Here is a 27,944-nt window from a genome sequence, read left to right as displayed (position 1 = left end):
GCATGCCAAACTCAAAAGCAGTGAAACAAATACCAGACAAGATCAGAAAGGGAAAACGTCTGTGGCATGCGTAACGAAGAAAATCTACAATTGATAGAAATAGCTGCTTCGGAGATCCTTTTTGGAGGGTGGTATTTACACATAAAACATAAATAAAATTAACATTATCAAAGCACTTACTGAGATGTCAAAGAAGAACAGAAGAGGAAAATATGTCCTATTAAACTGAGGACATACAGTGCTGTCATGTGGAAAAGCGTAGTTTTATTCTAAGAAGAGCCTCGCATTAAGCCACAAATGAAACTAATAAGAGTTAATTCAAGCTATTTCTTGAGCACATCCTACATGTATCAGACATGTGCTTTCCACAGAGCACCTCAATTTAACCCTCACTTTTGTCACCTTAGGTAGACGGTATCCCCCTTCCAGAGGAGGAAGGAGGGACGCAGAAAGGTTAGGTAACTTGCTCAAAGCCACACAGCTGGGAAGCAGAGGAGCCAGGATTCAAACCCAGGACTGATTCAAATGCCCGAGACCTGCCCTATTCGGCTAGGATCTCCCAAAACTAAAAGCTCGAGGTCAAGGGTGGCGGAGAAGCGGGCCTCGGTAAGAGCAGGCTCCCACACAGGGCCTGCTGTATCTTTTCAACAGCGGCCAAGGGTCCCCGTGAGCCCCGGAAGCTGACAGTACCCAGCTGGGACCCGGGTCCAGTCTGGCCCTCACGCTGACGTTCTCCCTGTGGCGGACCCCGCTCCTGTCGCCCTCAAGCTCACAGATGGGACTTCTGGACCCTGGGCCAGAACTGTCCTGAGGCCTTTGTGACCACAGACCTGGGGGTTGCCGTGGCGCCCACAGGGCCTGGCCCAGGGGCCTCCTCGCCCCGACCCACCTGCTTGGCGCCCTCGGCATCTGCACCTCCTCACCGAGGCCTGGGGCTGCCCCCACTGTGTCCCCGGCCCGGGCCACCCGCCTCCTGCTCGGCCTCTCACTCCCTGGAGCCCATCTCCGGCCTCCGCTCTGCCCTGGCGGTGCTCCCCCTGTCTTCTCCTCCTCGCTCCCCTGGCCCTTTCCGTCCCCACCGCCTGACTCCTAGGTCCCCCGCTTGTCTCTCTGCCCCCCCCCCACTCCTTCTCCTGGCTCTTGGCTTCCTTCCCACGAGCTGAGCTGGGTCAGCCACATCTAGGGAGGACAATGGGGCGCGGGGGGAAGAAGGGGACCGTGACCCCTCACGAGCGGAACCCAAGCACAAGGCCTAAACGGGGGTTTAAAATGGGGAAGAGAAGAAAAATGAAGAAGAAAAAGAAGACTGAATTGGAGGAGCTGAAGAAGGAAGTGGTCCTGGTGAGAACCTCCCAGCCGCTCTCCTGAGCCCGCAGCCTGTCCCCTCCCCGCCGAGAGCACCCCCCAGGCCAGGCCCATCTCTCTGCCCCACGTGCTCCGCCCCCTCCCCTGGAAATGGCCCGGGTCACCACCGTCCCCCAACCACTCCACTGTCCCCTCAGGATGACCACAAATTAACCTTGGAAGAGCTGAGCGCCAAGTACTCCGTGGACCTCACGATGGTGAGCAAAGGAAGCCCCTGAGGGGGCGGAGGGTCTCCTTCCCACTGGGAGCCCCCACCCCCACCCCTGGGGGGCAACAGTGGAGCTGGAAGTCGGGGTCCTAACTTCCAGGTCGATGTTGTTACCCTTCCCTCTCCCCAGCCAAGTCCCCCCCCCCCCGCCCCGCCCCCGCACACGCTCTTGGGAAAGCCCAGCATGGTAACGCCCCAAGAGTTCAGGGTCAGATGAGAGAAAGGAGAATGGGGTAGGGCAGCACTTCTCCAACCCTTGTCCCCGGGCCCCCGCTCTGCTTTCATAAGTTCTCAGGATCCTAAAGAGCTTTTGCTTATGTGAGTTACATCTATCCATAGCTAGCATCTTCAACATTAAAACTCAGAAAATTAAAAAATACTTCCTTCATTTAAAAACAAGAGTAAATCCGTTATGTATTAGTATAAATAATATTTGCATGACAGACACCTGTTTTCCCAAATAAAAAATGTAGTGGCATTTGACATTTTTGCAACCCCCTTTAATGTCTAGCTTTTTAACACAAGACAGCTGGATTCCCATATATTTTCAGTATTAAATCTGTTGCGATATGTGTCATGGAGCCTTTGGAAAATTCCACCATACACTCAAGAGCAAGAACGGAAAAAGGCGAACCACGACTTAGCACTATTGTGAAAGTCGTCTGACCTTGTGGATCTCCCGAAGGGGTCTCGGGACCCCGTGGGCCCCCCAGACCCCACTTTGAGAACCACCGGTTTAAACGTAAAACCACATACTCTGACTATTACCCTTAGCACTGCTGCTACTGTTACCGCTAATACGAGGACCACAAATAAAAACTTAAAAGCCCTCAAAATGTAAGTTCTTAGTTCTAGAATTTCTTCACTGTCAGGGCTTCATCTGGTAACCAGGGAGGCATGTAAGGGGCTTGTCCCGTTTTCATTCAAGTTGTACGTTTTTCAAGGGAAGCTGGGCGTGGCCGGTGGGGATGAAGGGGAGTTTGTCTTATTATTCTCTGGTGGGTTCTCCTCTTACCTTCAGTTCGAAAGGCACGCAAGCGTATGGCCAGGCCCCGGGGGGAATCTAAGCCTTCACGTGTTTGGCTGGCCTGTTTCCCCACGTCAAAGTTATAGAGACAAAGTGTGAACGTCCGTATGTTATTGACATAAGGTACTGCACCCCATCATCGCATTAGCCTTGCACATTATATCATGAACGGGCGACAGTTACCTCCCACCAGGGTTGGCACTCCCTAAGGGTAGGGACCATTCCCACTCATTCTGCGGTCCTATCGCAGAATCAGCCCAAGATAGGTGTTCAAACGTTTCATGAATCAGTCTACCAAGTAAAAACCTTCCCTATATAAATGTGCTAAATAAAGGAGATCGATCTGTCCTGCAAATTCTAGGAAGAACTTCCAGGGTGATCTTCAGAGAGCTTCGGTGGTCTCCAGACCCCCCAGGGGCTGTAAATGGCACCTCTGAGGCTTGCTATAGCTGCTTCTTGGTTCACGGCTCTCTGTCCTTCCCTGTTTCCTCTCCACACAGGGCCTTAGCCCTGGAAGGGCACAGGAAATCTTGAAACGAGATGGACCCAATACACTTACCCCGCCCCCCACCACTTCAAAATGGGCCAAATTCTGTAAGCAGCTGTTCGGCGGCTTCTCGATCTTACTATGGATCGGTGCCATTCTCTGCTTCTTGGCCTACAGCATCCAGTTACATTACAAGGAGGAGTCTACCAAAGATAACGTGAGTCTGTGCAGCTGCCAACTGGCCAGCCCCGTCCCGGCTTGGCCCTGACGCCCTTCCTCTCAGCAGCCTTGCACTCCCAAAGGCCCCTGGCCCCAATCCCTAGTACTCCCAGGATTTTCTAAGGGAGGCCTTGGTCCCTCCTGGTCTCCCTAGCCTTTTACCTATCAAGCTACTGATTCAGCTCCCTGAGGGCCAAGGTTTCCCTCAGGAACTTGCTGTCTGGTTATCTTCCTGACTGATCATCAAACATCCGGCAGCCCTTTCTCTTTGCCAGAATTTTCATCTCTTGATCTCCTTCCTCCCGGGCTCCCTCCCTGGCTCTCGGCCCCCCAGCCCATGAAGAGCCTTCCTGGGTGCTTGCTGGATCCTGCTGGCCCTCACCGAAGCTCAGGGCTCCGAGGGAGGCACCCTGCCTCGGACTCTCCCTCAGCCCCTGGCTGTTACCCTTGCAAGCTGATTTTCTGAGGATGAAGAGGGAGGAAAAGACCTCCTGATGAGTTCGTTGTCTCCCCACCCCCAGCTGTACCTGGGCATTGTACTGGCTGTCGTGGTCATCGTCACCGGCTGCTTCTCCTACTACCAGGAGGCCAAGAGCTCCAAGATCATGGAGTCTTTCAGGAACATGGTGCCTCAGGTAGGACTGGCGTGGAGGATCTAGTGAGAGAGGTGTAGGATGGGGCCAAACACACAATATTTGAGTCTCTGGAAAATTACACCCTACAACGCGTGAACTGAGAGGCTGGTGACGAGGATGAGGGTCCCTCAGATTTTGCTGTGTCAGGCCTTAAAAGTACCCTGAGAAAGACACAGCATCACCTATGAAGCAGTCTGGTCTAGAATGCATAATCTGAATAATGAGCAGGATCTGAAGCCCCAAATGAGAACATTCTCGTAAAAGGGGGGAGGTACAAAGGAGGTTGGAGAGGCTGGGTTCTTCAAACGTCGATGGCCTTAAAGACAAAGAACAGGGGCGCCTGGGCGGCTCAGTCAGTTAGGCGTCCGACCCTTGATTTCAGCTCAGGTCACGATCTCAGAATGGTGAGATCGAGCCCTGCCTTGGACTCTGCACTGGGGGTGGAGTCTGCTTGGGATTCTGTCTCTCCCTCTCTCTCTGCACCCCCCACCCCACTTCATGCAAGCTCTCTCTCTCCAAAAAAAAAAAAAAAAAAGACAAAGAACAGCTGTGAGAATGTTCCAGATTACAGGGGGCTAAAGGAGCATGACAACTAAATGCTGTTCCTAACTGGGACCAAATCCTGTGCCTAAGGAGAAAATAATGTGGCAAAGGACATACAGGGTCCTGACAAGGCTGAAACACAGACAGTAGATGACGATACGGTATCAAAGTGAAATCAAGTGAAATGCACAACCGCGTTGTGGGTATTTAACATACTGATTCTGGGGACGCGTACCCTGAAGTACCCAGGATAGAAGATCGTGCTGTATGTGACTACCCTCAGATGGTGCAGGCCAAGAAGCGCTCACATACATAAATACCTGCAGACACTGACCAAACGGTAAAGCAAACGGGTGCGATGTCAACAGGTGAATCTGGGTAAAGGTTGTACAGGTGTTCTTGGTACAATTTTTATGCTTGCCACTCTTCTGAAAGTTGAGATTGTTTCCTAATAAGAAGTTATGTTCAAGCATCTGGAAATAATATGACAGCAGAAAGAGGTTTCTAGGCACAGAGCTGGAAACTTGGAAAGGACGAGTGCCAGAATTTCCCGACGGCACCGTCATGTTCTAGTGTCATGGCCCAGGATCTTTTCCCTTTGGTGTCAATGTAAATTAATTCTTCCCTTGGGTGAGAGTTCAGGCAGGGGATGATGCTTTGGTAAAATGAAGTAGGAGTTTGGACACCATTCATTAGCTTTTGCTGCCTAACAAGCCGCTCCAAACTTAGTGGCTCAAAACAGCAAACATAGCGGTTCCCACACTTCTATGGCAGGGCTGTTCTGATCTGGGCTGAGCTGAGGGGTGCTGGACAGTCTCAGATGACCTCATCCCCATGTCTGGGGATGGCTGAGATGGCTGTGACAGCTGGAGCCTTTCTCCTTATGACCTCTCTTCCTCTAGGAAGCTCCCTCAGGCTGGCTCAATACAGTGGCAGAGGGGTTCCCAGTGACAACAGGGCAAGCCCCCACTTTTTAAGCCTCTGTTTGCATTATGCTTCTAATGTCTTATGAGCCAAAGCAAGCCGTGTAGCCCAGCCTAAGTGTGGGGATGGAGAGACAGACCCCCATCTCTTAGACAGAGGGTCATCAGAGTCATGCTGCAAAGGACAGAGATGGTAAAAATTTGCAATGTGCCAAAGAGACCTGCGAGGGTGATGTGGTGAGTGACAGCGCAAGGAAGGGCGTCAGAAGGAAGGAGACCAGGAACGGGAGTGTACAGGCCAGAAGCGGATATGGGAGAAGCAGAAAGCTTTGGAAATGACCCTGCACTCTCTTCCCACAGCAAGCTCTGGTGATTCGAGGCGGAGAGAAGATGCAGATCAAAGTGGAGGAGGTGGTGGTGGGAGATCTGGTCGAAGTGAAGGGCGGAGACCGAATCCCGGCGGACCTCCGGCTCATCTCCTCACAAGGATGTAAGGTGAGGGGACGCGGGAAGCTACGTGAGGGGGCCAAGCACCGTCTTGGGGTGGCCTTACATAGTGAGCTGGACTCAGTGAAAGAAAGCATGATCTTATATTCAGAACCTCAAGAAGGTGCGAATTTGGGGTTGGAGACAACAGGTGCTGGTGTGTTTTTGTGTATTTGTCCCTGTGATGATGATGTTGGTGGCAGGTAAAGACATGTATCTTTATAAAGGAATCTTTCTTCCCATGCTCACGTTACAACCCATCTTCCCTCCCATCCCAGGTGGACAACTCATCCTTGACAGGAGAGTCTGAGCCCCAATTCCGCTCCCCCGAGTTCACCCATGAGAGCCCCCTGGAGACCCGCAACATCTGCTTCTTCTCCACCAACTGTGTGGAAGGTGAGCATCGCATCATAAATAGCCTAGTTTCAAAAGCAGAGGTTGAAACAAAGGTTTCAAGAACTCTCTATCTTCGAAAGGTAGTTAGGTAGGTAACAGCTGGCAAACAGTCTAGGTCTTCCATCGTTCATGAGCTGTATGACCTCTGGTGAAAGGTCAACGCCACCATTTCCACGTTTGCACCACGATGATACTAAGAGTCACTATCCCGTAGACCTCACGTGGATTCAATGAGATCACGCACACATGAGGCTGAGCGCAAAGCCTAACACGTCGGACGTGCCTTGCCGTCGTCAGCTCGTATGACTCTAGCTGGTGAATGGGCCATGCTCTAGAAGTTGAAAACAGCACCGGAGGGCACAAAAATAGTCAGCTCTGCTAGGTCAGTCTTCTGAGATGAGCCGCAACTTCTCACTATTCCGGGGACGTGTTGGCATTGGAAATTGGAGTTACCACTCACACTCTGGCTTTGCTCCTAGAATCTAAGGCGCCCTTGAACTGGGGGGCAGTTCTGGCCAAGGTGGTAACAACGGGCTCGGTCTCATGTCAACCTTCTCCCTTAAGGAGGCCTGCGGGACTCTCTGCAGTGCACATGGAAGCCGTCGCTCGTGCTTGAGAATCAATGTTTGGGTATCTCAGAAACAGCTGGGTTTTTTTTAATTGAACGCCTCGTATGAGCCACGTGTTACAGATGTGTCTGACTCTCACGACACTACACAACACACATTAGCTCTGTTTCGTGAAGAGCTCAGAGAAATGAAATGCAGCATCCAAGGGCACAGGTCAGTAGGAAAGAAGAGACTCGAGGATTCTAGTGTGGGTCCGTCTCCCAAAGCCTGTGCTCTTTCCGCAGACCTTTATCTGGAATAAAGCTTGCCAATGACCTCTCCGGTCAAAAAGTTATTTATCTGAAAAATATTTTAAAAGATAAGAGTAATAATAAAGATGAAAAAGAATCCAACCAGAAAATAAGATATATATTGAAACATTTTTTAAAAATTTTAATTGGACAGAGGATCCAGGTTAGCAAGCTTTAGGAAAAAGTTTTGCTCACATTGGTCCTTCCCAAGTAGGTTTTTGGTTAGCAAAGTATACGATTCAAATAAGGGGGGGGAAGTGGGTGGGGGGACCCCATCCTAGAAACAAGGGTCTGGTCAGGATGGAGGAGGCCTTCATAGGAGACCAGAGGGACACAAGACTTGGCCAAGGGGGCGGAGCTAGGTTGAAGGAGCTCTTGACCCTTGAACTGAGGAACGTCCATGCACTTTGCACATGAGGAGCATACCTTTAACCTTTATCCCAGACCCTTGCCTCCCTACTTTCATGGCCGTGGCCCTGATGGGGCTGAGGGTACGGGCACCTGTCTCTGGGTTCTCACGCATTCCATGGGGCCTGAGCTGTCTCCCTGGTGATGTGCAGGAGTACGGAGGTGTCGGTCTGGCCTGGGATAAGGGAGGCTTGCCCATGGGCTTGACCTTCTCCAGGCTGACATCAACCCATCCTGTCCCCAGACACATGGGATTCGTTGCTAGGTCCTGCCTCTCTACGCAGGGGCGAACCCACGAAGGAGTAAAAAGGAAGAACTAGACCAAACCCTGGCATAAAATAGATACAGGTAGTGCCATACTCCTCCCCGGCCCCAAACCCCAAAGCCTCTCAGCACCTCCCAGTTACTATAGTGTCTTCGACAAGGCTCAGAGAACGCCTCTGATGGGCAGCAGTCCGGCGGGCAGCCGCTGGGGAGCCCATCTGCGGAGGGCCTCATACCGGAGCCACTCTTCCCCAGAACACCATCCAGGCGGGACCCCGCTCTCCGACTCCCTGAGCCGAAGGCCACCCTGGAAACGGAGCGGCCACTCTGCCAACAGTGTCTGGGGGGGCCGTCGGAGTAGAGTCGCCCCTACCCAGTCCCACGCGTGATTCTGTATCGTCCTTCTTAAGACCCTAAATCCATCTAGATGAAGAAAAGAAAGAAACCAACACTCGCGTGCCTACTATGCACCCAGTCCTGCTCTAGACTTTTCGAGAGGCCTTTCCTGCTTACAGCTTCGTCGATGCTTCCATCCTGTCTTAGAGCCGAGGCAGCCTGAGGGCCAGCGTGCACGGAGCTGCCCCGGGGCGAACAGCGGCCCCTTGGAAAACTGAACCTCCAGCAGGAGTCCTTCTGATTCCAAAATAATATTTCTAGAATATGGTGCTTTTCTGGGTGATTCTGACTTGACTTGGAAGGGTAGGAATTGCAGCCATTATGGGAAAGCAGGAGAAGTTGTTTGGAGCCAAGAACCTTGTCAGGCCCCTCATTTCAAGCCACGTAGGTGAGTGGCCGCATCCTCCGTGTGGAAAGCCGACCACGCTGGCCAAGTCCCACTCCCGACTCTGGGGGCAGCGCAGGCGGAGCGAGCGGCACGGAGCCCAGCTGTTATGGCTTCTGCTCCCCGGCAGGGGTCAGGCTGGCTCCAGCCCGCCGAGCAGGGAGGGGCTCCGGCCAGAACAGAGCTCGGGTCTCCAGCCTCCATACCATCCCCATCAGGGCAGGATAACGCTTCCTTGTGTGTGGGGGGGGGGCGCTCCGGTCATTTGCGGGATGTGTAGCTGCACCCCTGCCCTCTCCCTACCGATGCCAGGAGCAGCCCTCCCACCCGCGGTGACAACCGAGCCGCCCCCAGACATTGCCCAACGTCTCCTGGGGGCAAACTGCCACCCGCGGAGAACCCTGGTGTGGGGACAACCAGATGTTGGGAGGGAGGACACTTGCAGAAGGGCGATCCCTATTCCTGGGGATCTAGAAACTATGCGGCTGCTGAGGGCAACATAAGAAACACACAGGCAACAGAAGACATGTAGACACGTGTAATGCAGACCTTCTTGATGGGGAAGGTGGTGAGGCCATACAGGAGAACGGTGCGATCCTCGGACGTTCTGCAGGCGAGGAGAACCTTACTGTATAAATCAAATATGAGGAGCAGAGAGCACAAGAGCCTCTGGGGGGTCCCGAGTGTCCGCCTTGCTTGTGACCCCTGACGGCGTGCTCCTCGCAGGAACCAAAGCCAGCAGCGCCCCCCTCAGACCTCCCCGTTGCTCCACAGGAACCGCTCGGGGCGTTGTGATCGCTACCGGAGACTCCACGGTGATGGGCCGCATCGCCTCTCTGACGTCGGGCCTGGTCGTGGGCAAGACCCCCATTGCTGTGGAGATCGAGCACTTCATCCGTCTGATCACAGCGGTGGCCGTCTTCCTCGGTGTCTCTTTCTTCGGGCTCTCCCTGATCTTGGGCTACGGCTGGCTGGAGGCTGTCATTTTTCTCATTGGCATCATTGTGGCCAATGTGCCTGAGGGGCTGCTGGCCACCGTCACCGTGAGTAGCCAAGGGGGAGGGTGGTCTCTGGGCAGACGCCGCGCCCAGGGGATGAAATCGTTAGTATCTCTTCTGCTGTTGAGTCCCTCGAGTGCGGCGGACTCCTGATGTGTGTGCGGGTGTCAGCCACTCGGGTCCCGCAGGGCCTTGACTTCCTCACTCATGTTTTCCGGTGCCTTCTCTTTCTTCTGCGTGACTTGCGATGCGGGAAGCATTCGATTCTAAGTCACCAGCAGTGAGTTCCAATCCGGGCTGTACGTGCCGGTGAACTTGGCCGAATCACTGAACATCTTCAGGTGTCAATTTAATTAATCATCAGTTTCTAGAGGAAGATTAATGCAGAATTATAGAATCTGCTTGGAAAGGACTTCAAAGCCCATAAAAATCCAAACTTCCCACCGATGCCAAACGTCTCGTGCACACTCCGTAGATGATGATTATTTCTAGTCCTGGGAAGCCCGCCCCTTTTGGTCTCGGCTCATTTCACCGCCGTGCTGCTCTAGCTGGATTTCGTTTTCTTGAGCAGAAACATGGTTTCCTGTTTGGTCCCAGTTTTCCCATTTGAAGATACACAAAGCAAGGCATTTTTCTCTCTCTTCTACAAGCTACGCTTTTGATTGATGGTAGCCATCATGTCTGCCCAGACTCTCTGGTGGGAGGTGAAATCATCCCCTGTCCTCTAGCTGTTCTTCACAGGACATGGTCTTCAGACCCCTTGGCTTGCTGATCACCTCTTGGGGGTTTGCTCGAGTTAATCAACATCCTTCTTAGAATAGAAATGAGAATAATACTCAGGGTGTGGCTCGTTAGCATGAAACCCTCAGCACTAGTGATAATATGTAAATAAATCATAACCCCACGATTAGAATTCTGTATTAATATAACCGTAGCCTAAGAACTGATTAGTTTTTTTTTAAAGATTTTATTTATTTATGTGACAGAGAGACAGCCAGCGAGAGAGGGAACATAAGGAGGGGGAGTGGGAGAGGAAGAAGCAGGCTCATAGCGGAGGAGCCTGATCTGGGGCTCGATCCCACAACGCCGGGATCACGCCCTGAGCCGAAGGCAGCCGCTTAACGACTGCGCTACCCAGGCGCCCCAGAACTGATTAGTTTTTAAAACAACCCTGCCACACACCTGACTTTGATTGAACTTATGGTCCACATAATTCATGTCAACAAAAACGCCCCGGTTTAAGTGATCGCTCAAGTCCTTTCTAGTGTTGCACTATTTCTTCTCAACTTCATGATTCTCCTGTTTTCTTCTTTTTCTAACTATTGGCACAAGCCCCCCCCCCCCACCACCACAATAAAAGGTTAGCTATCGACGTGGTCCCTGGGAGGGTGGACTTGAGAGAGAGGGGTGGCCTGAACTTGGCTGGAAAGGGGCTGCTGAGTGGAAAAGACAAAAGGACCCTGGGGGAGCAGAATATTCCAGGGGATAAGGTCATCCGCTACGTTCCCCTGATGAAGGAAGATGCGCTTTCCCCGAAGCTCGGCCATAATGCACGCGCACAGTCGCTCTCCTGATCTCCTTCCCCACGGCCGCAGGTGGAAACAAAAAGGGAAGAAGTACCAAAAATTACAACAGCGATACAAACGATCAGATTTCCAAAAACAAAGTGGTGTGAGCAGCCGACCTCTTCGTCTCCAGTAACTGCCGGCCCTCTTCACGGCCTTAGGTGTGTCTGACCCTGACGGCCAAGAGCATGGCCCGGAAGAACTGCCTGGTGAAGAATCTGGAGGCGGTCGAGACGCTGGGCTCCACCTCCACCATCTGCTCCGACAAGACGGGCACCCTCACCCAGAACCGCATGACCGTTGCGCACATGTGGTTCGACAAGACCATATACAAGGCCGACACCAGCGAAGAGCAGACTGGTGACTCTAGTGGCGTGGGTGGGCCGGGGCGGGGCTGGGGGTGGCACCTGGACCGAGGGGGCACTGACCCAGAAGACAGCTGGGCCCTGAGTGCAGACAAGGGTTGTCTCTGTCAAGTGCTGGGGGCCAGAGCAGGATGCGAGAACGTCCCTGCTTTAAGCTCCCCGCCCCCACCCTGCTCACGAGCTCCTTCTTCCTCCCCAGGGAAGACGTTTGCCAAGGGCTCTCCTACCTGGTTCATCCTGGCCCGCATCGCCGGCCTCTGCAACCGAGCCGACTTCAAGGCTCACCAGGAGACCCTTCCCGTTGCTAAGGTATCAGGCCTGCGGGGTGGACGATGCCTCGGTGTCCGGGGCATGCCCCGCCCTCTCCCCAGAAGTCTCTATCCTGGTGCTCAGGGATTGCCCCCAGGTCCCCCCATTGCACCCCTTGCCCTATGCCGCACCCCTCGGGCTCACCACGCTAACCTCATCCCGGCAGCGGGCGACAACAGGGGATGCTTCCGAGTCAGCCCTCCTCAAGTTCATCGAGCAGTCGTACAGCTCTGTGAAGGAGATGAGAGAGAGAAACCCCAAGGTGGCAGAGATCCCCTTTAATTCCACCAACAAGTACCAGGTACAGAACGCACAAGGGTAGAAGGGTGGAGGTGGGCTCGTGGTTTGGGGAAATGGGAGCTCGGCCTTCGCCCTCAGCTTCCCCTCTGAACAGCAGAAGAGAGACGGCGGCTACCCAGCATCCTCCTTAAGAGGAAGGCTCACCTCAAGAGAAAGTGCCCGGCAGGTAAAGGGAGGAGCAGGTGGTAAAGGAAGAGGCCTTGGGTCCTAAGCAGGGCGTGAGGCTCCGTCACTTGTGGAGAGAGCAGGTGGGAAGTGTCCTGTAGGTAGGACAGGCTGGTTGGTGACAGTCACGGGGCCTCGGAGGCATCTCTGGGGCTCCTGCAAGTTTTGCCACTGCAGAATAAGGCTGCGTTTGCAAGGCACCCCCCTCCCCCCCCCAAGAGCCTGATTGCATTCCTCACCCGTGATTCCAGCAGCTGCCATCAGGTAGGGGCGGGGCCGGGGCCCCAGCACATTTGTGAAGTTTTTCGTTGCTCAGGAGCATTTTGACCGCTACCCAGGGAGGCATGACACGGGAAGGAGATGCGCGGGCTGGGGAGCAGTGGCGGGGCACTAACCCCAAGGTGCAGGAGACAGACGGCCAAGCCAGGGGGACCCTCCCACGTGAGGTCCCGCACACCTTGAAGACGGCGTTGTGGGGGGACCCGGGGCCACGACTGGAGCACCAGAGGGTTGGGCCCTACAGGATAGTCATGGTTTGCTCCGGGGAGGGGAATTCTCCAAGTTCACGGGCTACCATGAAGGTCAGACGTTCAGGTGTGGGTGACAGAGAAGAAACGAGACTCCCAAAAGTCAGTTCTGTCTTCCTGTCTTAGAAACCACAGAACAGACCTCGCTTCGGCACCTCGCATGGGTACTAACATCAGAACAATACAGAGAAGTTCAGCGAGGCCAGTGCACAGGCAAACTCCTCTAATGTTATACTTGAAAGTTGCTAAGACAGTCGATCCCCCAGATTTTCCTCACAAGGGAAAAAAAATTATAACTAAAAAAAAATAATAAAATAACGACAGCTATATGGAGTTTTGAGTTTTAAAAACCCAATTGCCTATCTTTTCACATTGAACACTGAGTGAGTAAGAGTTAAAGAAATAGATCCAGAGTTTTTTGTCTCCACTGGCTTTCAGTCCGTGTAATAGGATAGGTCTCCGAAGCCCAAACTGCAACTTATTTCTGCTTTTTTCTGACGTTCAGCGGCCTCACAGCCCAGACAAGAATTCTGTGCTTGGCAGGGCCAGATCAAAGCCTATGACTGCAAAGAAGTAGATACTTCTTCCTTTGTGTGATTTAAAATAAAAGCAAAATATATCCATGACATTTGTTGGGATGTCCAACAAAATAGCAACTTTCCCCAAAATGACTAAGTTTTTTTAGTGCGTTTTCTGAGGATCACGTGCAAAGGACACGCTCTTCCTCCATGGCGCCCCCACCGGGTGAGCTCGGCCAGCCGGGCGCTGCCCCCAGGGGTGGGCTCTGGGGGCAGCTGGAGCCCCCGGCTCTGCGAGGCCGCCCCAGCCCTCTGTCACCTGCAGGCTTCGTCTCTTCCTCTCTCTCTCTCAGATTGAAACGAAAGGAAGGGTCTCTGTTCTGATATTCCCAAATTCCTCCCACGGGGCTCGATCCCAGGACCCTGGGAACATGACCTGAGCCGAAGACAGACACTTAACCCACTGAGCCACCCAGGTGCCCCCTCCCACCTTTTTATCTGTAATTTTCTGTCAAGATGTGACTTTTTGGGGACCCTGCTACTGACTTATAAGTAGGTCTTACTGCCACCTCTGATAATCTCCAGTAAATAGGGAACAAAGACGTATTAAGCACTCAGGAAATGAAGCTTTTTAAACCTCTTACAGCTTTCTGCTTAAACAAGTGAAGGTTTTTCCTCTTAACCGCTTAGGCATATTTTGAAAATAACTGAGAGTTCTAGGAAGTATTTGAAGGTTTCTAATGGGACGGTTTTAACAGCACTTTACACGCAGGCTTTCCACCTTGATTGTCCTGTGGGCAGTGTGGTCTGGCCCCTTCGACACCTGCTCCTTTCAAGGTGCTGGTCTGGGGACAGGCTTCTTACGGGCAAGTTCCCGCTCAGAAGAGGAACTCCATCATAGTTCCCGCTCACAGATCAGAGATCAAGGGAAAATGCAAAACCGAAAGGCGTCTCATTCCTCTCTCCTCCTGGCGTGTGGTCTCCTCAGATTCACTGTGAATCTGGCCTTCCCTGCCCCCAGCACACCTCGCTGCCGACTGGACCCCACCCCCACCTGCCACCAGCCCCTGGGACTTCTCCCGCTGTTGGGAGAGTGGCAAAGGGATTACAATGACTAACCTATTTCTGGATTGTGCTTCGTGGTTTTCAAAGTACTTTTTTACAAATAATCTGACCCTCAAACGGCATGGTGTGAACCGCGTGGGTCCACTTGAACGCCGGTGGTTTTCCGTAAACACGGTACAGCTCTGTCACAGTGGGTTTTCTCTTCCTGACAATTTTCTTCACATTTTCTTTTCTCGAGCTCACTTTGCTGTAAGAATACGGCATTTAATACATAGAACATACATAATATGTGTTAGTTGACTGTTGATGTTACTGGTAAGGTTTGGGGTCAACAGCAAATTATATTAGTAGTTAGGTTTTGGGGGATTTTTGACTGTCTTGTGTCCCATAAAAACCCAATGAAGCCAGCAACACAGAATCTTTTGCACTGTATCAAGGGAACTAAGGTTTTGAGAGGTTCAGTGGATTGACCTGAGGTCACAAAGCATTCCCGCTGAGGGGACACAGGCCTGTGGCCCCTACGTTCTCTTCCCTGTCTGCCCTGTTGCCTCTGCCCGGCCCACACTTCTGCTTTCCAGGCAGAGAGGAAGCAGAGAAAGTGAGAGGCTGGCTTGTGCCCTCAGAGATTGCGGTGCAAATAACACAGGGGCTGGGATCCTTGGACAGGAGGAGGCACGGGCTGGACCCGGAGTCAGATTTGACTGGAGGGAGGGGGCTGCCCTGGGGTTAGGGGACAGAGGAAATGGGAGGGGGATAGGAATTGCCTGTTGTGTTTCCCTCAAAAACCTTTCCCCTGTTTTTCTGCCCCAACCCTTGCTCCCTCCTCCCACTGCAAGGATTCTTCCTTTCTCCTCCCCAGATGTCCATCCACCTGCAGGACAACAGCTCCCAGACCCACGTGCTGATGATGAAGGGGGCCCCAGAGAGGATCCTAGAGTTTTGCTCGACTTACCTTCTGAAGGGGGTGGAGTACCCCATGGACGATGAGATGAGGAAAGCCTTCCAGAACGCCTACATGGAACTGGGAGGCCTGGGGGAACGCGTGCTAGGTGAGGGGCTGCAGAAGAAACCCGGGAAGAATGACATCCAAATGGTTATTTGTGGGGTGAGATATCGAAGATGTTGGGGTGAGCGAGACAGGGACGTAGGCCGCTGAGTGACGACTGGTCCCTCTGTCTCTCCCCAGGATTCTGCTTCCTGAATCTGCCTGGCACTTTCTCCAAGGGATTCGAGTTTAATACAGATGAAATCAATTTTCCCATGGATAACCTTTGCTTTGTGGGGCTCATCTCCATGATTGACCCTCCCCGAGCTGCAGTCCCTGACGCTGTGGGCAAGTGTCGTAGTGCAGGGATCAAGGTAAACTCCTGGCCGTATCCCGGAAGCCCCCGACCCGTCACAACCTGGGGCAACAGTAGAGAGCCTTGCTTAGAGTAGGTTCTTATAATCCTGGTTTAATTGATGTCTGTTTCCTCGAGCTTATGATTTTTAGTCTTAAGAGACACCCTAATAGGAAATAGTAAGTTTCTTCTGTAGTTAGAATCCTGTTTTGTGTTGAACATTAGAATCACCAGGAGACCTTTAAAAATCTGATGCCTAGACACCGCGCCCCCCTCTGCCCCCGGCAGGCTCAGTCGGTAGAGCACGCGACTTTTGATCTCGGGGTTGTGAGTTCAAGCCCCAGGTTGGGTGTAGAGATTACTTAAACAAACAAACAAAACCAACAAACTTAAAAAATCTGATGCCTGGGCCACACCCCAGACCCATTACATTGGAAACTCTCAGGGCAGGATACAGGCATCTGCTTTCCGCAAACCTTTTTTTTTTTTAAGATTTTTATTTATTGATTATTCATTTGAGAGAGACCACACAAGCAGGGGGAACGACAGAGGGAGAGGGAGAAGCAGATGCCCCGCTGAGCAGGGAGCCCGATGCGGGGCTCGATCCCAGGACCCGGAGATCATGACCTGAGCCCAAGGCAGATGCTTTACTGACTGAGCCACCCAGGCGCCCACTCTCTTAAAACTTTCTTAGAGATTTCACTAGGCAGGTCCTTTTGAGAACCAGTGTCCTAGGGCTGTGTACGTGACCGTCTAGGGGTTTTGTCGGAACGCAAAATCTTGATTCTGCAGGTCTAAGACACCCTGGGCTTCTGCATTCGTAACAAGCTCCCAGGTGATGCTGTTGCTGCGGGTCTGCAGACTACAGCAGGAGTAGCCAAGGGCTAGAGGATTTCAGGGAAAGGTGCTGCTGGGAGGGGGCCGGGGCCTGGAGGGGATGACAGAGAGGCTGAGCCACGGAGAGCTGGGCCCTCGATGCCCCTGATCCGGGAGAACAGCTGCACAGGAGTAAAAGCTAGAAACTGAAATGAATCGGTCCAAGAGTGAAACACGGCCGCAGAACACACACCGGCGGTGGGCACTCCTCCTTGGCTGGGGGGACTCAGACTTCATGGGATTCCTAGTTCTGAGACATTCTGTGCCTCACTTCCAGGTCAAATTCTAAGACTCACCTCCATCCTCACAGGTCAGAGACTGCACCTTTTCTGCTCATAAGTGATATTCTGGATCCCAGACTCGCGGGAGAGCGGGTTGGAGGGCGGGGGGGATGCTGGAGGTATTTAGGGAGAACGAGATGCTGTCCGAGCTGGCTTTGTCTTCGACCTTGACTGTGAGCACTTTGTCCGGGGGCAGCTGGGCCATGCCAAGTTCGATGATTGGTCGCTGGAGTGAGAACCACGGGGCGGGTGGAGGAACGATTTTGAGTGAGGTCCCCGATGACCACGGGCTGTTTGGGCGGTGGGTTCTCTGAAGCAGCAGCTTGACCGCAGCTCAGCCACTCAGGATCGCCGCTGTCTCGACCTCCCCCGGCTCTCTAAGCACCCGCACCACAGCGTGGGAGATAGCTGGAGAAGGGCCCATCCTAGCTTCCTGATCCTCGAGGTGGCTGTTGGAATGGGGACTCATACTGGGGATGTGAAATGCGTCTCATCTGGGGATTTGTGGGGCCCTGACAGCATCAAGGAGAGAGTTACCTTTGCCCCTGAGGTGGGGGGGCCCCGAACGAGTCGAAGGGTGATTTAGCCTGGGTGCAGTCACCTCCTGAGGCAGGTGAATCCGAGGCCGGCAGCTGGAGCGGGAGGCCCTGGGGCTTTCTGGGCCAGTCCCTGCTCTGGGCACAGGCTTACAGTTCGCATTTTCGTTTCTCACTTCTTCTGGACCCGAAGCTGGCAGAACTTTGGCAGACTCGGTGAGAAATCCTGAGTCAGCTCCCTTTCCCTCTAGGGGAGTGTAAGACGTGTACATGATGCCATCCTTCCAGGAGCACAAATGTAAGAGACATATGGCGGGTTGTCGCATAGGGTGGACAATCCGGGCCACTTCCAAAATGGCCTCGACGCAGAGCTGCTAGAAGGGACCGGAGAGCCCTGGGGTCGCCGGGCAGCAAAGTGCTTACAAGGAGATGATCGCAGGGCTGGTACTTCCCAGGTAGAGCCATGAGCTCGGGCCTTTGGAACAAACGTAGTTGAAAAAATAAATGAAAGTACCCCATTATATTTGCCTCTCACTGAGGCTCTCGACGCCGTGAAGGTGTTTGGGCCTCACCGTGAACCTGGACGCCTCCAAGAACAGCAGTCAGGCCACAACAGTTGTGTCACCAACACCGGACTCCGTCTCTCAGATGGGCCCGATGTGGGGAGAGAAGGGACGAGGGAACAACAGGGCAGCTTGCAAGACTACGTGGGAACATCAGAGGCACGGTCAGCACCCACAAGTCGGGAATGAAACTCCTTCAGTCCCTGACGAATCCCAGAAACCCTGAGATGTCCTTCACCTCCGAGGGAGCCATTCTCTGCAGCACCGCACGTCTGTTGTGCACATGCGCCTCGGTGTGCTGCAGAATTGCGTCCTGGGAACTCAGTCTTGGGGAGACCGACTTTGGGTTTTTATTTCTGCAGCCTGGCCTGGAGGTGGGACTGCCAGAAACTACTACAGAACGGCCCCTTTGAGCAGTCAGACAGGGCAGGTGCTGGGGCGGGGTGTATCAGGATGACAGCACACCTGCCCTCCAGGTCCCCGGTCACCACAGATGAGCCCCTGGGAGGCTGTCCGGGTGCGGCGAGCCTGAAGGGCATCACGCAGGGCTCGGTCTGCGTCACATCTGGAACGTTGTAAGCTCGTGTGCAGTTCCCTCCCAGATCCGGACACTCGCAGTCTGCGGTGTGGGTATGGTGACCTGTCCTGCGTTTCTTTTTTTTTTTAAAGATTTTATTTATTTATTTGACAGAGATAGAGACAGCCAGTGAGAGAGGGAACACAAGCAGGGGGAGTGGGAGAGGAAGAAGCAGGCTCATAGCGGAGGAGCCTAATGTGGGGCTCGATCCCAGAACGCTGGGATCACGCCCTGAGCCGAAGGCAGACGCTTAACCGCTGTGCCACCCAGGCGCCCCCTGTCCTGCGTCTCTGGTGGCCACACGGACTTCCGCGTCACCACCTCCCTCCAGGAAGTCGGGCTTGGAGTCACGCTGCTCTGGGTCCAGCGCACAAGGAGGCGGGCTCTGGGAAGAACTCCCTTACAGGCTCGTTTCCATGCTCTGAAAGCAAACAGATGGACATTTCTAGGACCTTCCAGACAGTTCAGTCACAGCCTCACAGCTGCCTTTCCCTCCATTGGAGCTGGGAAAGCTGTGCGCCTGGAGGGCCCTCGGGAGCCAGGCCGGGATTCTCAAGAGACAGTCATTCTTTCATTCCTTCATCTGATGGCTGTTTGTGGTACGACAGCTATGTGCTAGGCTTTGCGCAAGAGTGAAGCTTCACAGGGAGCCCGGACACGGCCCATTCTTGCAGAGCACTCCGTCCAGTGGACAGAAACAAGGCAGGAGGAGTGCTGACAGACAGAAGGAACAGAATGCTAGGACAGCCTGGATCCAGGCATCTGACCTTCGAGGAGCCAGGAGAACAGGGCTAGGGCTGGTACGGGGCATCTGCAAAAGGGCTGGAACCAGGGGAGGCCACAGGGAAGCGAGAGGAAGAGTGAGGGTCAGAACACACCTGGGCCTAGAGGATATTTTGGTAGGCAGGTGGATTATTCCAGACGTGCCTTTATTACCATTTGTTCTATGTGTAGGTGTTTGTCTTTTGAGCTTAAAGAAACAGAATAGCTTCTGGAACAATTCAGTGAAATTCTGAATATAGTAATATGCCCAAATCCCCAGTTTATGCCTGGGAAAACTAGAACCCAAACTTCTATGTGTTATGGGCTGGTGGGCCCGACCCAGTCCTGGGGGGTGAAGCTGCCATAGCCGAAGTCCTTGGGGATGGGCTGCAAACAGCCCGTGGATTGAAGGCAGTGATCCGTTAGGTTCTGGAGAAAAGGCAAAGGGTTCAGGATCCCTCCAAAGGTGATTCTGCTTGCCTTTCTTCCCCTCCCGACCTAGGTGATCATGGTGACTGGGGACCATCCCATCACAGCCAAGGCCATCGCCAAAGGTGTGGGCATTATATCAGAAGGCAACGAGACGGCAGAGGACATGGCTGCACGGCTCCAGGTCCCTATCAGCCAGATCAACACCAGGTGGGGCCCCTAAAGAACTCAGATCTGCCGTGTCTCCCCTCCATCCTCAGCCGCCCCACCCCGACCCCACTCGCTACAGTTTCCGGAAGCTCCTGTAGTGGGTAGGACGTGTAGGGTTTACTTACTGCAAAGTAAAACATAATAGGGAAATGACCAAGGGACTATGTCAGTGGGTTTTCAGAGGAAGTGGATGGAAGGACGCAGAGCAAAGGGAGGAGCGGGTGGGACGCGGGGAGGGGTGCACGGTGTCCGTCCGGAACGGTGGGTGGCTGGGGACCAGCGAGGAGGCCGGGCGAAAAGCAGAAACAGGAGGTTACAGTGGAGGCTGGACAGAGGCACCGGGGCCTCTGGTGAATTCTGAGCGCTCTGCGGTGGCTTTTGAAATCCTTCGCTCAGGGAGGCCAAGGCCATCGTGGTGCACGGCTCGGACCTGAAGGACATGACGTCGGAGCAGCTGGACGAGATCCTGAAGAACCACACGGAGATCGTGTTCGCGCGGACGTCCCCGCAGCAGAAGCTCATCATCGTGGAGGGCTGCCAGAGGCAGGTGAGTGGGCGCGCAGGGCCGGGCGGGCGCACTGGGCCTGGACGGGCTTCCTGCTCCGCTCTGGCTGTGTCTTCGTCCAGGGGGCCATCGTGGCGGTGACCGGGGATGGCGTGAACGACTCCCCCGCACTGAAGAAGGCCGACATCGGCATCGCCATGGGCATCTCGGGCTCCGACGTGTCGAAGCAGGCGGCCGACATGATCCTCCTGGACGACAACTTCGCCTCCATCGTCACGGGCGTGGAGGAGGGTGAGGGGCAGGGTGCCCGTCAACTCAGGTGACAGTGAGGCGGGAGCGGGTGTGCGTGGCAGTCGTTCCCTTTGCCCATCATTCCACCTCCGTGATCCTGACCAGGAACAATCCTGTAAGACAAAAGTCTGTGGCGTAGATTTGGCCGTACTGGGCACATCACTGCCAGGAGCCCTTTGGTATGAGGTTGGAGGCAAGTGCAGATTCGTGAAGGAGATGGGGACTCTGGTCTCGCACAGTATCCTCAGTGCCCTCACGCACATGCCAGCGGGTCTGCAGCAGGCTCCAAGGTGTAGCCGTTCCCTGGGACGACTCCCTTCGCCACAGCCTCGAGGGTCCGAAGGGGCCCGGGTTGCCCAATGATGCTGATACAGTGCGATCAGCTGGAGGCTGACCTAGGAACCGACTGTGTGGGCCTAATCCAGCGGCCTCTTTCCCAGAGACTTCTGACAACCGCACCCACTGGGGAGCAGGAGAGCCCCAGAATCCTGCTTCCCGGGCTCCCTGCTTTCTGCCTGCGCCATCCTACTGAAACCTATGACAAACCACCTGAGAATAATAGTTACACCGTTTTACTGAGACCGAGTATGATCCTGACACTTGGCTCAGTATTTGGTATCCATTCGATTCAATACATTTTTTGAGCACCCACTACATACCAGGCTCTCTTCTAGATGCCGGGATGCAGCCGTGGAAACTAAAAAGTCACAAATCCCTGTCCTCACGCCCCTTAATTTCTAGTGGAGCAAGACAGACAGTGAAGTAAATTGCATAGTATACTACAAGGAGAGAAGAGCAATGAGGCAGGGGTTACGGTTTGTGAAAGGGTCGTCAGGGAAGGACTCAAGCCATCTCGCAAGGCAGGAGGAATAAGGCTCGGGGAAGTGAGAGGGGCCCAAGGTCACAAGCTGTTGCGGCAGAAAATGGGATTGGAACCCAAGTCCGGACTCTTTCCACTTCAGTCTTAAACTTCTAATGGCTTTTATGTTGGCATTCTCAAGCATCTCTAAGTATCAGCCCAGCCCAGGCCTGTTTCATTCTCAGGGATCAGGTGCTGTTAGCCCCACTGAATCTGAGAACAAGGAACACGCAGACATGGTGAGCTAAGAAAGCAAGGCTCTAAGGAAGAGTCACGTGATTGGGGAACAAAGCTGGGAACGAGGACTGGGTCCAGGTCTCGGACCTCCGGACCCTTCCATGGGCTGTGATGCGGCTTTGTAGCGTTCTCTGTCCAGGAGCTGGTGTGTGGGTGGTGTCCTCTCTGTGCTTCTCACAGAAGGGTGGCCTTCCTCCCCAGGCCGCCTCATCTTTGACAACCTGAAGAAATCCATCGCATACACACTGACCAGCAACATCCCCGAGATCACCCCCTTCCTGCTTTTCATCATCCTCAGCATCCCCCTGCCTCTGGGCACCATAGCCATCCTCTGCATCGACCTGGGCACGGACATGGTGAGGCCCGAGCTGGGACCCGGCTCGCAGAGCTGCTGTGAGAGGGACCCGGCAGCAGGAAAAGCCTGTGTTCAGGGGGAGGGACAGAGCTCGCTCGAGTTAACTTCTGTGTTTCCTTCTGAACTTTGTGTCCTTGTCACCCCCGCCCTCCATCCTCAGGTCCCGGCCATCTCCTTGGCCTATGAGTCAGCTGAAAGTGACATCATGAAGAGAGCCCCACGCAATCCGAAGAGTGATAACCTGGTGAACCACCGTCTCATCGGCATGGCCTACGGACAGATTGGTGCGGCCCTCCGAGGCGTGGGGGGCTGGGGGCGTGGAGTCCGCTCCATTTCCAAGTCAGGGAGATATTTTCATGACAACAAACTGTGTGCTGGGCCCCAGGAACGCAGAGAGCCCCTGATGTCTGATCTGCCCTTGACTCAAGAGTCCAGCCGAGAAGGACCAAACATACAGAAAACGATAGCATCTTTCCAAGTGCCGAGAAATGAGCATGTACAGGACGTGTGAGAGGAGAACAGAGCAGGGGCTCGGGAGCCAGGAGGCTGGTCAGGGAGGCCGTGTGGAGGGAACAGGACGCGTGCCTGGTACTGGAAGGTGGCGGATGTATGGTCAGCTCAGCAGCCGGGGCGGGGGAGCTCCCATGCCTGCTTGCAGAAAAGCGAATAACCAGTTTGGGGGAGCCCTTGCTCCTGAGGAAGGAGCAGTAGGGGATGAGGCTGGGGATACAGGTAGCATTAATCCCAGGCCAGCCTTGAAAGACACTGGAGAGCCGTTAGAAGCCTTTGCTCTTGAATTGCCAGTGCAGTGTTTCAGGGAGCAGGTGAGGGACGGACAGGGCAGATCACCCCAATATCTAGAGGAGGAAACACGTAGAAAAAGCACAGCTTTAGGAGCCAGACCTATGTTTGAGTCCCAATTTCACCACTTACTGCCTGTATGACCTTGAATGAGGACTAAATCTTTTTTGCACTTCCGTTTTCCCACTTCTGAAAGGTAAATGATAGCTTATAATTGTGGTGAGGGTCGATGTCCACAGGGACTTGGGCACAGTTCAGCAGTCAGTAGGCAAATGCTGGCGTCCGCTAGGCCATGACCAGGCTTGGCGGACGGAACTGTTGACGAAGGGACCGGCAAGGGCCAGTGGGGGAGGTGCGAGGAGAGGACAGGACCTGATGAGGGTCCGCATGTGAGAGGAAGTGGACTCAGAAGAGTCCAGTGCTCGCTCAGTGGAAAGAGAATAAATTCTCTCCAAGGTCCTTTCAGTTTTAAGATTATGTGACTCAAAGAGGACTCTGGGTTAAAATCCGGGCTTGGAGACAAGTCCTACAGAGAAGAAGGGATCCAGTGGCTGATGGCGGACATCCTCAGCACTAAAAGCTCAGACACACACCAGCCCAGCTAGAACCCGGCCACCACCCCTCCCACTGTCTGCCCTTTGAGGTCCCTCTCTGAGCCAGGTTCCTGTGTCCTGTGACTGTCCTTCACAGGAATGATCCAGGCCCTGGCTGGATTCTTCACCTATTTTGTGATCCTGGCCGAGAACGGATTCAAGCCTATGGACCTGCTGGGCATCCGCCTCAAATGGGAGGACCGGTTCTTCAATGACCTGGAGGACAGCTACGGACAGCAGTGGGTGAGTTGAAGGGGTAGCACCCGAAGCAGTGACCAATAAGGATGAGTAATGACAGGGAAGTGTGGAGAATATAGGCACCAGACAGAGCTGATGCCTCATCTCCAGCTCTCCATGACCTCAGTCTCCCATCACATCTTCAAAGAGTCTTCAGATGAAAACCTTTCAAACGATGACTTCATTTCTGTTCATTCGTGCTGTCACCTGTCCTTACCTGCATCTTTCAGCTTCCTTGGACCTGGAGGTCTTCCTCATCATGTCAGCTTTGGGGGGGCTGATTTCTGTGTTTCCAGGTTCTAGGCATCATTGCCTCAGATGTGAGCGCTGGGTCTTGTCTCTCTGTTTCACTCCCTTCCTCCATGGGAGTTCAAATAATATGACTTCAAGTCTGAAAACCCATGTGCATTGTACTTCCCTTTCTCACCTTTCTGAACTAGACATCCTAGAGGATGTCTCTCTGTAGTAGTCTTTCCTAAAACCCAAGATGAATGAGGCTCAAACGGAAGCCCTCTAGCCAACAGGATGTGTCAAAGAATTTGAGTAAGTCTGCTTTTTCCTACCTGTGAACGTGCCCATCCCAATCTCTGAAACAGTGGGCAATGTGACACCAATAATTGCTAGACTTGTAGGACCACAGAGGATGCAAAGTCTGTAGAAGCCACCTAGTCTGTTATCACTCTGTGAACAAGAAAGCTGAGTCTAGAAAGAATTTGCGACTTGTGCCAAGTCCCACGGGGCATCCCCAGAAGGGCTTTGCAGGAGCTCCGCATTGGTTCCTGCCCGACGCCATCCTCCTTCACCATGATGCCTCCACAACAAGCTAACTGTAGGTTTCTCAAAAGTATATTAGAATCCTGGTTGTGGGAAAGGTGCCCCTTGTACACACTTGGCTTCCCCTAGCCGAACCCCATGGGGCCATCAGAGGTCAATGTTCCCAGCCACCACCATTGCTCCAGAGTCCGATGATGCCCAAAGTCATTACACCGTCAGCATCTCCTCGATCCTCAACTCCAGCCTTTGTTAGTTTTGTATCTTGATACCATCTCCCCGCTGCCAAGATGCGGCTTAACATATATTTATTTGTAATAAATTAAAGGTAATTAACATTAATTTGAAGTAACACCAAATTACATCAAAGACACCTTGAGGTATTGCAGAATGGGCTGAGAACAATTGCCCTGAGGAATAAAGCTCATAAAGGCCAGGTCTATGCCTCGTCCATGGCCATAATCTTCAGATAATGGCATACAGAGCCACCCCCCACCCCCGGAAGGACTCCACAGACTGCTAGAAGCAAGGAGAGCTCCTTATCTTCTAAATACCTCTCACCATTAATTCCACTGATCCCCACTCATTCATTCACGAAGCATCTTCTAGGTACCAGATACTCTTCTGGCCCTGGGGGTATGGTAGTAAACAAATAATGGTCAAGTTATTGCTCTTGTGGAGTTTATATTCTAGTTAGGGGCAGGGGGTGGGAGGGGAGACAGATAATAACTAAATATGTAACCTACAGGGTCAATGGAACTTAAGTCCGAGTGGAGTCCGGGAAGTGTTGGAATTGAATGGGCGGGATGGAGAGATCGAAGTGGTGGTCAGAGAGGAGGAGATGCTTGAAACAGAAATCACAGAGAAACTAACTATTGGCAAGAACAGATCCGGAGTGTGACATGGGTGCCAGCAGCCCCGGTGGGGAGTGGAGGGCCACACTGCTGGAGAGGGAGACCGAGGGACACTGAGGCCATGGTGGTGGAAGGATCATCCACATGGACATTTGAACCCCCAGAATCCAGGACAGGAGTGGTGTTAGGGCATCAGAGCTAAAATCTGCCAGCAGCCATGGAGTGCTGGTGTGCTGATGGCTGACTGCATGCAGGACAGTGGCAGTGGTGGGGGCGATCTGACATCACAAGCGGGCCCACAGGACTTGCTGCCGGCACAGCGAGGGCTCATCAAATTCCAGCCTTTTTGTTCCAATCACTGAAGGCGCTATCTTTCCCTCCAAGTGCCAGAGCCCATGAGGCTCGATATGTAGTATCTTGTCACTCAGTCCTCCATTCTCAAATTCTTTATTGGATCTACCAGTTAGTTAGAACCTTGCTGTTTTTGTCTTTGAAACGTGGCCTTTTTCTCTGGTCCAATGGAGATGCACCACTTCCTCGTTCCCACAGTCCTCAGCGACCTCTCGGGACCTACTATGATGCTGGCTGGCCAGCCTACTTACCTTCCCCACTAGACTTAGGTTCCTTATGTGTATAATACGGATGCAAGGCAGCCCCAGTGGGTGAATGAGTGCTCCTCTCCGGGGCCACCCCCTCGGGCATTCCCTTCTCTGCGGCAGGATGCCCTCCTGCCCCACGTCCGTCTTGGAGCTCTTTCCTCTGACTCTGCTCTCCGGGTCTGCCTTCCCCCTCACAGCACCCTTCTTGTTCACCTGCTGAATGCTTCAGAGCCGTACACCTGCCATCCCCCAAACTAAGCATGGGAGGGCGGCGCCAAGGTCAATGAGACAGGTGCTCGCCCTTGAGTTGCTCTCAGTGGGTCAAGAAAGCGTGTAAACAGCCCACAACCCAACACGGAAAGCGCTGAGACAAGATGGTGGGAAATGTGGGGCCTAAGACCTAACTTGGCCTTGGGGTCCAGGACGGCAGGAGAGGGAAGAAGCGTATGAAGTAGGTCCGGATCCCTTCTGACGTGGTCCGTCTCCTCTCTGTCCTCCCCTCTCCTGTAGACCTATGAGCAGCGGAAGGTGGTGGAGTTCACCTGCCACACGGCCTTCTTCATCAGCATCGTGGTCGTGCAGTGGGCCGACCTCATCATCTGCAAGACCCGACGCAACTCAGTCTTCCAACAGGGCATGAAGTGAGCAACCCCCGGCCCCGCCACCCTCACGTCCACACACGGGGCACCGGCTCCCCTACCTCTCCGTCCCTTTCTCCAGCACACCCTTCAACATTTCTTCCCAGTAACAAGATCCTAATATTTGGAATCATGGAGGAGACCTTCCTGGCTGCTTTTCTGTCCTACGCTCCAGGCATGGACCTGGCCCTGCGGATGTACCCACTCAAGTGAGTAAAGCAAGGGACGCAGGCTGGCGGGGGGGGGGGATCTCCAGCGTAGGGGGAGCCTGGGAGAGGAAGCCGCGTGTCTGAACAGGGAAGCCACGAGCTTGGGGCTACCTGCATGGACGGGGCTACCCTCAGTGATATAAGGAGAACCGTCGGTGCTCCCACAAACACATCTTATTTAGGAAGGGACTGGGGCCTGTGCCAAATGACGGCACCCGGCGAGACAGGCAAACTTAGCAGACGTACCCGCTCTCGACACAGGGGCATCTTTTTTATGGTGACGTGCGGCATAGCTGTGCAGGATACAAACTGCTTGGAGCGGAAGTAAACATAAAAACAGCCTAATCTACGCAGGCCTAATTCTGTTGTACTTAGGCAAACACGTTCGATGTGCATGTGGGAGTGGGCACACTGAAATTCTTACTGTCTGGTACCTTGTTTTGTTCAAAACAGGCCCATGTTTTTGTTTTTTCGGTTTGTATTATTTTTTACATTAGTATATCCCTGTCGTGAAAAAATTTACAAGGAGGAGCTCCTGGGTGGCTCCGTCTGTTGAATGTCTGACTCTTGGTTTGGCTCAGCTCATGAGCCTTGAGATCAAGCCCCTTGGGGCTCCGTGCTCAGCAGGGAGTCTGCTTCCCCTCTCTCTCCCTCTACCCCCCCTGCCCCTGTTTGCATAAGCACAAGCACTGTCTCTCTCTCTCTCTAAAATAAATAAATCTTTTTTAAAAAAAAGAAAATTTTACAGGGAAAAAAGCAAAACTGCCATGTCACCCCCCTCCCATCGCCCCACCCTCGGAGGGGGTCTATTCATGAACAGGAGTGTGTCTTTCCAGCTCGTCCGCGACAAATTCACACACCTCGCTCACCTTTCTGTCCCTTGGAGCGTTTTACACAATGCATTGTATACTGTAGGTGCTCAATGAATGTTTAACAACAGACACTGGCACTGCCCTTAGATACTGACAAGCCCAGGTTTGCATTTCAAGTCTCCAGAGTATTATTCTG

At 53.4% G+C, this 27,944-nt stretch overlaps 1 protein-coding gene across 1 annotated transcript; it reads left to right on the top strand.

Annotated features, from left to right (window-relative positions):
- The first annotated feature begins 35 nt into the window (after positions 1-35).
- On the top strand, positions 36-27,944 carry LOC113246653 (sodium/potassium-transporting ATPase subunit alpha-4). The gene is made up of 20 exons (XM_026487301.4): positions 36-1,341; positions 1,503-1,562; positions 3,101-3,304; positions 3,828-3,941; positions 5,768-5,902; positions 6,172-6,289; positions 9,376-9,644; positions 11,326-11,524; positions 11,729-11,838; positions 12,005-12,139; positions 15,273-15,462; positions 15,600-15,772; positions 19,851-19,987; positions 20,384-20,534; positions 20,615-20,783; positions 22,081-22,235; positions 22,395-22,518; positions 23,726-23,871; positions 26,600-26,730; positions 26,835-27,944. Exons 1-20 carry the CDS (start codon positions 1,192-1,194, stop codon positions 26,938-26,940), a joined length of 2,976 nt encoding a protein of 991 aa, XP_026343086.3. The 5' UTR covers positions 36-1,191; the 3' UTR covers positions 26,941-27,944.

This window comes from Ursus arctos, unplaced genomic scaffold (assembly GCF_023065955.2).
Source record: "Ursus arctos isolate Adak ecotype North America unplaced genomic scaffold, UrsArc2.0 scaffold_2, whole genome shotgun sequence".
NCBI lineage: Eukaryota > Metazoa > Chordata > Mammalia > Carnivora > Ursidae > Ursus > Ursus arctos.
The sequence above is the reverse complement of the archived record's forward strand: the minus strand, read 5'-3'. Positions and strand labels throughout refer to the sequence as shown.